The sequence below is a fragment of the Aquila chrysaetos genome, chromosome 22, assembly GCF_900496995.4.
Source record: "Aquila chrysaetos chrysaetos chromosome 22, bAquChr1.4, whole genome shotgun sequence".
Taxonomy (NCBI): Eukaryota; Metazoa; Chordata; class Aves; order Accipitriformes; family Accipitridae; genus Aquila; species Aquila chrysaetos.
The window spans coordinates 15,192,545-15,204,676 of record NC_044025.1 but is presented as its reverse complement, the minus strand read 5'-3'; the positions used below and the strand labels follow the sequence as shown (position 1 = coordinate 15,204,676).

General features: G+C 46.1%; 1 protein-coding gene across 1 annotated transcript in view; it reads right to left on the bottom strand.

Moving 5' to 3' along the window:
- The window catches only part of FAT2 (FAT atypical cadherin 2), a 59,929-nt gene that overhangs the window by 36,529 nt on the left and 11,268 nt on the right, over positions 1 to 12,132 (bottom strand). Inside the window, exons 2-3 of the mRNA XM_029998354.1 lie at positions 7,404 to 10,689; positions 6,639 to 6,953 (exon numbers count right to left, since the gene is read on the bottom strand). Coding sequence (XP_029854214.1) covers positions 6,639 to 6,953; positions 7,404 to 10,668 — 3,580 coding nt within the window. The 5' untranslated portion in view covers positions 10,669 to 10,689. The remainder of the gene's footprint in view (positions 1 to 6,638; positions 6,954 to 7,403; positions 10,690 to 12,132) is intronic.

The following is a 12,132-nucleotide window of genomic DNA, read 5'->3' as shown; positions in this document are numbered from 1 at the left end:
CTTTTTGTAATTTACAGTGTTTTGACAAAAGTTTGTTTTCTGTCTTGGGAAATACCCTCTATTCTACCACTAGAACAAATGCATTCAGGCTAAAAATAAAGTATACAGTTGATAATAATGTTAGTATATTATTTAAGCCTTGCTAAGAGACAGGATGAATCCTCTAATAGTTGCAAGATTTGAGGGATTTCTAAAAAATACACACTAGTTTAACTGCAGGGAATAGCTTGGATGCAGGAGGGAGGAATTGTGGCTGTAGTAAACTAGAGTTTAAACAAAATCATCATAATTACCTCTTTTTGGCCTGTCAATGACTAAGCTGAGTAGATGCAAGTTTGTAAAGGATGGAGTTGAGGCTTGTGTTTCCACATCGGGTTTGATAATAGTCTTTATCAAGTGCCTTGACTCTTCACCTTTGGGGAAAAGCAGCTCTACGCCATTTCCACAACTGCTTTACAGATGACGGAAATTGTATATATAATGCATTATTTTCTGAAAGTCATCAAGTCTGACACCTGCAAGTGTTTTTGTCCGTTCCCTGTTCTGCTCCCAGTGGTGGCCGTTATCATGGTGCTTATTCCTCGCGAAGGGAAGCCCTGTTTCCTCGCAAAAACGAAAGGCAGGGTGAATTTTCCTGACCACTGCAAGCAGTGATACAGGCTCATGCTACTCTGGGAAATGCTTTGCGTGGGAGGCAGCGTGCATTTGCAGTGGTGTGAGCACGTGCACTTGTGCATTCTAAAAGACTTGTAAATCAGAGTTGCGTGAACACATCTCAACTCTCATTCCTGGTCCAAAGCCAAAAAGTTTTAATTAATAGTATTGTTTTCAGTTGTATCATACTTTGGTGTATTGCTGTCCGAGCAAAAATTTCAAATGGCTGCAGGAAACACCAGGCAGCTGAAGGAGGGAGCAAGGAGCAGCTGATTGGAACAAGACTATTGTTGACCTTTTCCACAGGTTCTCTGGGATTATTCGTATTTGGCACCAGCCGCTGCACTAAACATTTATTTGATGCCTTTAAAATCATAAATCAACACTCCTTGATGTGTTATGACAAGATGATTTGAAAGACTCTGTTTGCATGTAAATCATGGATTTTTTTTCTTCTCCCTAACCTTCCTTTTGACACCTTGGCAGGTGAAGAGGACTCAGCAGTGGCCTGAGAGCACGCTGGCTGAGGAGCTTTTGAACCTCTCCCAGGCTCATAGGAGGCTATAGGGCTCCAATAGCAACAAAACTCTTGATGTGCATGGAAATGCTCGATAATGAGTGTCTAAAGAAGGAATCACAGCAGCGGTTCACTGAGATCTCTGATGCTCCTGTCCTCATTGCCAATAGGTTGGCAAGGACAGGGGAGCAAAGCCTAAAACTCCAGCTACCTCAGGGGATGGTTCATAATTTTGGCCAAACAAGCCCATAGGACACATAGCTAGATATTGACAAAGGAGCCACCCAATACCTGTGTGCACACTGGGGATATTTCTAGTCTATTGGATTGCAAAATTCAGTTGCAACAGACTAATACCTTGTTTGCACTTGGTTACTGCATGCCGGCTGATGGAAGGTAACTTAAACCACTCTGGAGTGATTATTTGGATTTGCCTGGACACACCCTGAAATTCTTTCATGGCCTAATTAATGATAAAAATGAAAGAAAACAGGATCGTAGCTGAGCTTTCTAGAGCTGGAAAAGGACTGTAGTGAAGGCAGATGAGCTGGAACTTAATGACTATCATGAATGTCTGTACCACTGAAGATGTTCAGATCTCCTGGGGAGTATTCTCTATCACAGACCTGTACTGTATCCCAGCTGGGAGTCCTAATGGATGGCATTTTTGGGTTTAGCTTTGTATTTGTTGAGTCACAAGTCAAAGGGTTGGCTTCTCCGCCTGACCCCAGGCAAAATCCCTCTGACCCTTACCCTGTGCTCAATTGTGGCTCCCAGTTCCCCTCTCCAGAGCCAGTTACCACTCTGCCTTGAGACCAGAAAGCTCTTGTCATTAACAGTTAATCACTCTAATTCTGTACGGAGCTGTGGTGCTGTGCGGCTGCCAAGGTGCACAAACTGCCAGCAGTGTTCACGCTGAGCACCCAGAGACAGGGAGACGGGGATGGGACGTGGTGCTCGAGAGAAGCCAGCTGGAATTAATGCATATTTTTATTTGTTGCTACTTGGTTATACACCCTGCGAAGCCAGAGGGCTATAATGGAAGTGGAAACTGTTATTAAAGGGGAACTGCCCTCAGCTTTCGTGGCCTGGGGAAACAGTTCCTCAGTTCTTTCTGCTGCCCCCTACAAGGACCTGGGAAGTTTAGTTTTTAATGAGAGTGTTTTGTGCATGTGTGTGCACATGTGCGAGTTATCAGTGCAATCCCTGCCCCTTTGGAAAACACCAGCTAGACCGTCCCACGGGACTTGCGATCGAGTGGGTGTCCTTTATTTGTGTTCTTGTATGTGTTCTTGAAGGTTTTTGCTGAGTCCTACAGAGACTGAACAAAACTGCCAAAGGTCCTAACTGCACTCGGCCAAATTGCCAAGCTCCATGTTCACCTGACGATCCAGAAACAATCCCATCTGTTCCTTGCATGCAGGCAGGCACAAACTCTGCTCTGGTAGCCTATCTACACACAGCAATGGGAAAGGATTGTCTGCAATTTTCCTGCTTGCTGCCTGGAAAGGGGAGAGAGGAAAGCTGGTCGTGTTGGAACAGGAGCAGCACAATTAACAGTGCATTGTTGTCAGGGAAAAAAAAAAAAATAATAACTTCTGCTGGCAAGAGCAGGGCTGGGGTGGAGGTTGCTGGCCCCCTGCCCTCGCTGCAGGGAGGAAAATCTAAGATAGTTAAAATAGCCAGAATCAGGTTTGCAGGCATTGGGGCTTTCACAAGAGCCTGAGAAGGGAAGAGGTTGTTCTCCTGAAATCCTCTTTCTGTTGTCTCACTGTTGCTTCCATTTCACCTTCTCTTCTCTTTTCTTCTCCTCCTATCACCTCCCCGCTTTGTTCTGACCCTGCTTTGCACTAGTCCATGCTCAGCTGGAGCCTGTGGTACGTTGGCTCAGGGAGCAGCAGTGCAGCCATCCCTCAGATTTAAAGAGCAGGCTGTGTCTGGATGTCCTTCCATGCAGAGAAATGCAAGGAACCACAGGCATCCTGGGGAAGCCCGTGGACACTGACACAGCAGGAGAAGCACCAGAAGAACAAGCACTAGATAAGAGCTGGAGATGAATAGTCCAAGGTAAAAGGATTCTCCAAACAGCTTTTCAGCAAGATGAATGGCTTCATCCTGACTCTTCCTGCCATAGCCTCCCAGTTCCTCCTGCTTCTATCTGGACTAGAACCCTTTTCACATCAGGGACTGCAAACCCTGCACAAAACAAGCTGAAAATCTTTCCAGCTAAAGAATACCCAAACCCTACTATCTCCCCATCTCTCCATGTATCTATCTATCTATCTCTCTGTCTCCCACAAACACTGCTGTGCACCAGCTGCCAGGCTGGGCTGGAGAGATTCCATCGCCGATGGCAGAAAGCTTTCATCTCACTGCGCAGTTTTATTCCGTCTTCTCATTAGCCTTTCATTTATTTTCCCTCTTTTTCTCCACCCTCTTTAGGGAACTGAGAGCTGGAAGAGCTTACAGCCCTTCCGTGGTAGTTCAGGGATGCTGGAGGAGCCAAGCCCTGCTGAGGGACAGTTATCACGGCTGTTCCTGTCTCCCTGCAAGACCTCAGGAGGAGAAGTAAAGGGGCCTTGCTGGTCATGTCTCCACCAGCCAAGCCACCCACGTGTCGAGATACTGGATCAAACGCAGAACAAGCCGGCTCCAGGACCAGAAATAGGTTACTTGCAATAGTGTGGCACTGTGCCCTGAATAATTATCCAGGGCTATTCTGCAGGGTTATTCTGGGTGTAGACGTGCCTGTTGTAACAGTAAATAAGGACCTTAATTCCTATTAGCGCACAGGATGAGAACAAGCTTCCTCCTCCTCTCCCCCTGCCAACGGGCTCCTACCAGGATTGCCCTGCCTAGGAGAGACCCAGACTGACCTCTGTCCCTCTCGTGCTCTGGCTTATTTCAGGGCCAATGTGACTTATTTGTCCTTTGATGGCAGTGTGGAATAGGAGGAGAGGAGAGGTCTCTATCACAGTCCTCTCCGCAGGTAGGAACCTCCCTTCTGATCCGGGTGCTGGAGGAACTCCCGACACATGCAGATCATCCTGTCCTTTGCTCAAATTGTGTGACTAAGAGCAGCAGCCTCTGTGGTTTCCTCTTGTAACTTCAATGTTTACCATTGAATAATGTGACAGATTCAGCTTCATCACAGATAAGCAGCTCTGTCTACTCAAACTCTTTTGCTGTCATAGGATTTGGGATTGACCATGGAAGCAGTATTGGCAATCTGGATCATATAGATCTCTGGCATTTCAAGAACTGAAATGTTTCTGGGTCTTTTTGCGATCATTTTCTCTAGGCAGTGAAAGAAGAGATGCATTTATTGCATTTGAAAAACAAAGGACATACCCTAACTAAAAATCCAGAATAAACATCAGTGATCTTGTAGCACTATAGTGCTCAGATACTTGCAGTGTTTTCTCTCTTCTCCTGTTCAAATGTAAGTCATTTGATTTACACTGCACTGGGATAACCCTTTTTTTGTATACAACCATGCACTGATGAGAATGACCAGGAAGAGAAAGACCAGCAGTTCATCTTCCAATGCTGCACTACCAGGCTGAGACCAAAGATTATGTTTTTATTCTACTTAACGGAGCAACTAGCATGCCCTTGTCTGCAGAATGAAAATATCACAGGGTTTCCAGTAAGCTGCCTGTAGCCCCGAAATTTAGACAAGCTGTGATATTCTTTCTGGCAGTAGTAGCAGATGACTTCTCTTCAGATGCTGTAAGCATGAGGATATAAACTGCTCAGTTTATGCCAATGTTTGCAGGTAATTATTTGTTCTTTTGGGTGACATGCAAGTAAAACAACAGATAACTGAATCCTCATCAGGCTTGGAAGCAGGTCCTTAAACAACCTCCAAGATCAGGGTTCAAATAAGAGACCTCCAGCAACTGTCCAAGAGATAAGATCAGCTCATGGGTTTCTTACAGGACTGACAAACTTATCGCTCTTCACATGCAAATTACCTGACTGTAGAGAGAGATGGATAGGAGATGACTCATACCCGAGAGAGCTTTTTTTGTCCAAGATGGGAATTAAAGGGTTGGCTTAGAGGTGAGGTGTCTCATTAGCAAATGTTCAGATTTTGCCAGTGTCGCTTATTTTACCATAAAACATGACAGCCTTGGAGCATGGCTTTGTAGGGCTGCACTCACACTGGGGTCAAAGTTTTGCCTGCTGCCTGCAGCCCAGAGAAGGCTGAATTTCCTGCAAGGTGCATGGGTGCAAGCTGGACCTCGGCAGATGAGGGGAGCTAGCCTGGTGTCCTGATATCCATTTCTGGTCCACATCCCATCGAAAAGGCAGTGGTCTTCTTAAATAGGGCCTCTGAAGGCACCTCTCCATGGAACCCTGCATTTGTGCAAGCTGTCCGTGCGGCTGAGTTGTGCATAGTTGTTTGGACTATGTGGGAAAGTTGGATGCAGCGCAATGCCCTGACCTAGCTAAAAAGCTTCTGACAGTGGAGAGCGCTACAACTGGGGGTAGCAGTGGTCACAGTTAGTTGACATCTCCAGGTGTATCTGTATGGTGCCGTGTAGAGACACCCTATGAATCTCTTACAACCAGGACTTCAGTGTCTCAGTGTAACAATTTCTTTCTAAACATCCCCCTCCTAGCCAGCTGTAGAGGACTGCCAGAGAGCCATTACACCACAGGTAACATGTAAGTGAGAGCTGCACTAGCCTTTTTCAATACATCCAGCTCCTTTCTCATCTGAGAGCAGGCTTCTATCCTGCTGCAGTAGGTGAACTGCTTTTATCATCTGCAGGAGATCAAAGTCATGCAATTAATCCTCTCCCATACGCAGGCTCTGTGCCCTCCCTTCCCTCTTCTCCCAGGAGCTGATGGCGTGAAGGGCTCAGCACAGCTTTCCTTGCCAGACTGGCCCAATGTCAGCTCTGCTGGGATGGTTTGAGGAAGCTGTTTACACAAAACATCAGCGGGTTTTTGATGGCTCTGAAAGATCTGGTAATTAATCCTCAGATGAAAGATACAGTCTAGGAAGATGGCAGAAGAGGCTTACTACACTTACTACATTAATAGTGCTGGAGAACGGGTGGAGCCTTTAAATGCAGTGGGATTCATTTTTATTAATCCTGCCTTGGTCTGTCTCAGGAACAGATAGTCACCTCCAGAAGGGTGTTTCCTGGCTCAGGCTGTGCAATAGGGCCGTTGTTTATAAGGGGGAAGATTAAAAGCAGCTGCTTGGTTCTGTTTAGGGCTTTGAAAGTAGCACTTTTGTGTCATTCTAAGAGCCATCTGGATGCAAATAGCAGCCCTCAGGTTGAGGGTTTCAATCCTTAGCTTCCCCACACAGTGTATTTGGAGACTGGGACTTTTGCTGCAGAAGGAAGGTGTGACAAAGGCAGCTGTGTGGGCTGTTTATATTGAATATGTATCATCCTCTGGGCACTTGGAAGCCTCAAAAACAGATGCTGAGTTGGGTCAGTCTTACCTGTAATGAGGTTAATGGTGAAGAGTCCTTGAGGATTTCCAGTCAGGATGTGAAAAGTCAGTTTTCCCTCTGAGCTGGCGTCTGGATCTAAGGCATCAAGCTGAAGGACAGATGTGTTTGGTGGGGAATTCTCCATCACAGAGGCATAGAAGACAGGTCTGGACATCTGAGGTGGGTTGTCATTGGTATCTGTGACTTCAACATAAATTTCAGTCACAGAAGAAAGAGGAATTGTTCCCAGGTCAAGAGCTAGCACTGTCAGCCAGTAGTGAGATGTTCCTTCTCGGTCGAGTGGTCCTATGGTCCGGATGGTGCCTAGAAGAATGACAGAAAGTGTTTGTGAGGGATTTAAGGAACTCAGACCACTTTGTCCTTAATGCCAGACCAGTCTGTGTCTCTAGTCTGCTTCCTGGTATTTGCTGCAGGTATAAACTCTGGCACCAACCTTGTATGGCTGCGAGATTGTGTGGAAGGTGAGGGCTTGCTTGTGCTGAGGGGGATTTGGTACACAAGTGAAAGGGAAGACCTTGGTATTTCAGGGGAGGACAGATACTGATTTTCCATTATTTTAAGGAGACGAACCCTGCTTGCTCCTCCCCAGATACATGCACATTGTATATCCCTGCACAAGCAAGAAAGATTTGAATGCATGGAACTTTGTAAATAGAGATAATATAGAAATGTCCTATTGGGTCAAAAAGTCAGGCCAAACACAGCATGTAGTTTAAGCCTTTAAGGTACACCATTAAACTAAGCTGTCATTACCTGTGTCCTTTTCAATGCGGAAGACGGACAGGCCAGTGCCCTCTCGGAGGAAATATTGAACCTCTCCATCTTTCCCCTTATCGATATCTTTTGCTGTGACCATCATCACTGATGTGCCTTCAGGGCTGTTCTCCTGCACCCAGCCTTTGAAGACAAAGGAGGCAAAGCGTGGTGGGTGCAAGTTCTCGTTGACATCAAGGATGTTCACTTCCAGGTGGCAGAGGGAAGAGCGAGAGAAGGGCTTCCCACCGTCACTGACCTGCACGGTTAGATTGTAAGAGTCCTTCTTCTCATAGTCCAGCTCCTTCTCCAACCGGAGTGCCCCAGTCAGCTTATCCACATGAAACATCATCTCCTCGTCATTAATGAGGCTGTACCTCACCTCACCCCCAGAGCCAGCGTCTGGGTCAAAAGCCTCCAGAAACAGTAGAATGGTTCCCACGGGCAGGTCCTCTGGGACCTTCACACTGTTGAGGGCTGGGAGGCACTGTGGGGTGTTGTCATTTACATCTTCCAGAGTCACAATGAGATCCGTAAGGGAGAACAGCTGGTAGCCTGTTTTGGGCTGGTCCCTAGCTTCTATTTTCAGCACGTAGCAAGGCCACAATTCTCTATCCAGGGCACCTGTAACTGTCACTTCTCCAGTGACACTGTTAATAGCAAACTTATCAGTAGGGGTTAGGAGAGAATATTTTACTCTCCCGTTGTCATCTGTATCGGCATCTTCTGCTTTAAGTTGAGCTATTGTTGTCCCAGTTGCTACATGTTCTGGTATTGCCACCCAGTAGGCACCTTGTGGGAATTTAGGAGTGTTATCATTGGTATCCAACACATTCACAGCCAAGAGTTTCCAAGATGATTTTTGTGGTGTGCCAAGGTCGTACACAGTAATGTTAAGAATGTAGAAGCTGGTTCGTTCATGATCTAGAGGAGAAAGGACTTGAAGGAGACCCAGTTCCAGGTCAATGGTAAAGCAACTGTCATCATTTCCATCTGAGATCACATAGACCAATTTTCCATTAAAACCGGTATCAGGATCAATAGCTGAAAGGTCAGCAATAGTTGAGTTGATGGGAACAGTCTCTATGATATCAATAGATCGTGGAAAGCTGTCATCAAACTTTGGAGCGTTATGGTTTATAAGGTGCAAGTTCGGAGATGTTTCATCATCCTGCCCGTGGCCTTGAGACTGAGACTCAATGGAGTGTATGATAGTTTCTGTCAGTTGTTTCAAGACTCCTGTTTCCTCACACTGCATTTTGACGGGGAGACCTTGGCTGACCACAGTGATATTTACAGATGTTGGCAAAGCGTAGTTCTCTCCATCTGTTGCAGTTATTTTCAAAGAGTAGAAAAGTGGCTGTTCAGAAGGAAGATCTCGCAGAGATATTCTCAGGGATATTACTCCAGAGATGGGATTCAGTTCAAAATGCCGTAACTCATTGCCAGACTTGATTTCGTATTTGATATGCTGCAGCTCATCACTGTCGATTGCAGAGACTGTGGCCACAGGGTTCCCAACAGGAAAGTCCCGTGGGATGGTGCCACTGCAGCTTGCCTTCTCAAACACAGGAGCATTGTCATTGACATTGCTCAGCATGAGGGAGACGTACACCTCTGTTTCGTGACGGAAGGGTGAGCCCCAATCTGATGCCCACACTCGCAGATGATACCACCTCTGCATCAACTCATAGTCCATTGACTTGGAGGTGGAAATGATGCCAGAATAGGGGTCAATGACAAAGGGAACTGATTTCTGGTTGGCTATGGTGTAGGTGACAAAGCCATTATCTCCTTCATCTTCATCTGTAGCCCTTACTGTTAAGACACTGGTACCAGGAGGAACATTTTCATCAAAGGCCCCGCGGTATGAAGACTGACTAAAACTTGGAGCATGATTGTTGCAGTCAGTGATGTCAATGACAACAGTTGTGGATATGTGACTGTTAACGGTTGTAACTTCAAGTTCAAAATGAGGCTGCTCGTGGAAGTCCATTGCTCTGACTGTAGTTATCAGTCCAGTGTGAGGATTGATTTTAAAGCTTGTGCTGTCAGGAGTAGGTCTCAAAATATATTTAAGATTTGGGAAGACTGGTGTGACCTTCACCATAACAACTTGGCTTCCAGCTGGGGAAAATTCACTGAGCTGGACCCGGTACACTTCTTTCTCAAACCTGGCAGAGACATACTTGGAGGGAGGTATATGGATAACTCTAATAGGAGAGAACAGTGGTGGCTTGCTCTTGTCCTTGGCTTGCAGACTGAGGTTGAAACCAAATGGGTAAAGTAGCCAGTTGATCTCTTTGGTTGACACAATCATGAACTCAGCACTCCCAAAGTAGGATTTGATGGCTTTGAAATGTCTTCCCGGATCTCCATCCACAAAGTCAACCGAATCTATCCCTGCTTCTGAGTCACCACTTTCTACAGACAGAGTTGCATAGAGAAAGTCTTCAGCTGAGTCAGGTGGTGTCACCTTCACCGAGGAGATAGAGGGGGGTTTCCTGGCAGATGGCTCCACTTGGATCATGAGACTAGCCAAGTTCCCAAAGCCGTTCCCCTCCATGATCTTTCTCATTCTGTCCACAGCCAAAACCTGCAGGTGGTGCCTGCCTCGATGGGTGCTGTTTAGCCTACCAGTGGTCATAACTGCTCCCGTGGTGGGGTGGACGGTGAATAGGTCAGACTTGGTGTTGAGGGCGTAGTAGAACTCGGCATTCTGGCCAGCATCAGCGTCAGTGGCACTGAGCGTGCTGACCACCGTTTTCAGAGGAGTGTCTTCTCTGATGGACACTTTGTAGGAGGGGGGTGAAAAGAGAGGTTTCAAGTCATTTCTGTCCAGAATGTGGATCAAGACTTTGGCCCAGGCTTCATAGGCAAAGGTGCTCTCTGTGGCCTTGATTATTAACATATAACTGTCTTTGACCTCCCGGTTTAAAAGTGCTGTGTTGCTGCTCCTGGTTCTTATTCTCAAGAAGCAGAAATCCCCAATCACGTGCTCCTCTGTTTTAAAGAGACCAGTGTTGTCTCCAGAGGCTATTCTATATCTGATGTCCCATTCGGGGTCTGTCTTGTAAATACCCATTTTGACATAGCTCTCCACATAGGTCTTGGGGGCTGAATTCTCATAGATGGTGGCATTGTAGAAGAAGTGGGTGAAGTGCAGAGGGGAAGTGTTGCCTTTCTCACAGCTCGCCTTGTGGACCACACAGTGCATCAGGAAAACAGCAAAACTCAGGAAGTGCCTCCTGATAGTGACTTCCATGGTGTGGTGTCTCCTTGGGTCCTGCAAGTGTCAAAGGAAGAACATTGGTAATTTTTATTAAGGCCTGTGTGTTAGAGAAAAAGTCCCCATGTGTTAGAGAAAAAGTCCCCATAGGCTCAGCCTCACCTCCATGCTCTCTCTACCCTGACCTTTGCTGCTGTGGTTGTTAGCTCAGCTCTTCTTCCCTCTCTCCCAGTGAGAGACCTGTCCTCCCACATCCCCATGCTGGCTCAGATCCATTCACATTCTCTCCTTCAGTTTTTGCCCTTGTAGAGGCCAAAATGTGGAAAGCCATACAAAATACTCTGATCAGGCTGACTTCCTATTCTGTGAACGATCTCTCCCTCCCTTCATTCTGCCTTCTCCCTAGTCAAACAGCATATTCGAACTCTCCACCCCCAATCCAAACCTCACTTCTGTTTTGTTTCTCCATCCTCCCTTCTCCATCCTAACTTCTCTCTCCATACAAGTTCTTGCAAAGTATTTTCAGGAGTCGATATACAAACTGTGATTTGATGTCTCCCCCCTTGGCTTGTCTTCCCTTTCCTCTCCCCCTGCCACAGCAATCTGTTCTCCTTCCCCAGCAGGGATGCCCTGCTACGTTGTGCAAATTCCTTCCGAATGGCCAGCTCTACAATGTGGCCTTTTTGACAGCTTTAGCTCAGGTTCTAAGTCAAGTTGTATCTCAGTTACCGCAAAGTTCTTCTAATTCACAGGTCTGACCCTGGCTGTCTCCTCTGTGTTGCTGAGAGAGCAGACTTCTAGCAAGACACTTTGACCATGTCACCCTCAGCCATTGAGTAATCTCTCTGGGTTCCTCCTGTCTCACGGCAAAGCCCCAGGGTCAGGATTCCTGCGGAGGATCTGCCATCCATGACCACCTGCCATCAACTTCCTTCTCTAATGACTCCTGAGCATCTGCAGTTCCATGATTTACCTCTGTGAACAAGGTGTATCAAAGAAGGAACTGGATAGCACGTACATGATTAACAAGGATGTAACTTTATTAGTGAGCTTTGCAGAGCTTGTTAAAGGATCAAGGCCTGTTCTTTTCAAAAACTAAGTGCATGCTGCTGTGTGTGCAGTTAGGGGTTGAAACCAGGGATAAGCTAAATATAGATGCATATATTTCCCCTAGATATCCCAGGAGATCTTTATCTAGAACTGTTTCTTCCTCTTTTAAATTTAAATTATATATCAAGTACCTGCCAGTCATTTGGCACATTCCTAATTTAAACAGGGAAGACTTGTTTTTCCAGACACTTTTTCAAGACTCATCTCTTTAAAAGCCAGAACTAGTTCAATTTATAAGTCAAGTCGAATGTTAGGAACAAATTATCGGAGTCTAACTAACTATTTGTCATATTCTCTCACTGAGATACCTAATTACCAATAAATACAAAGCTGTAGATGTCATACTTCCTTCAAATCCCTTTTTCCTTGGTAAATAGATGCCAACCATCT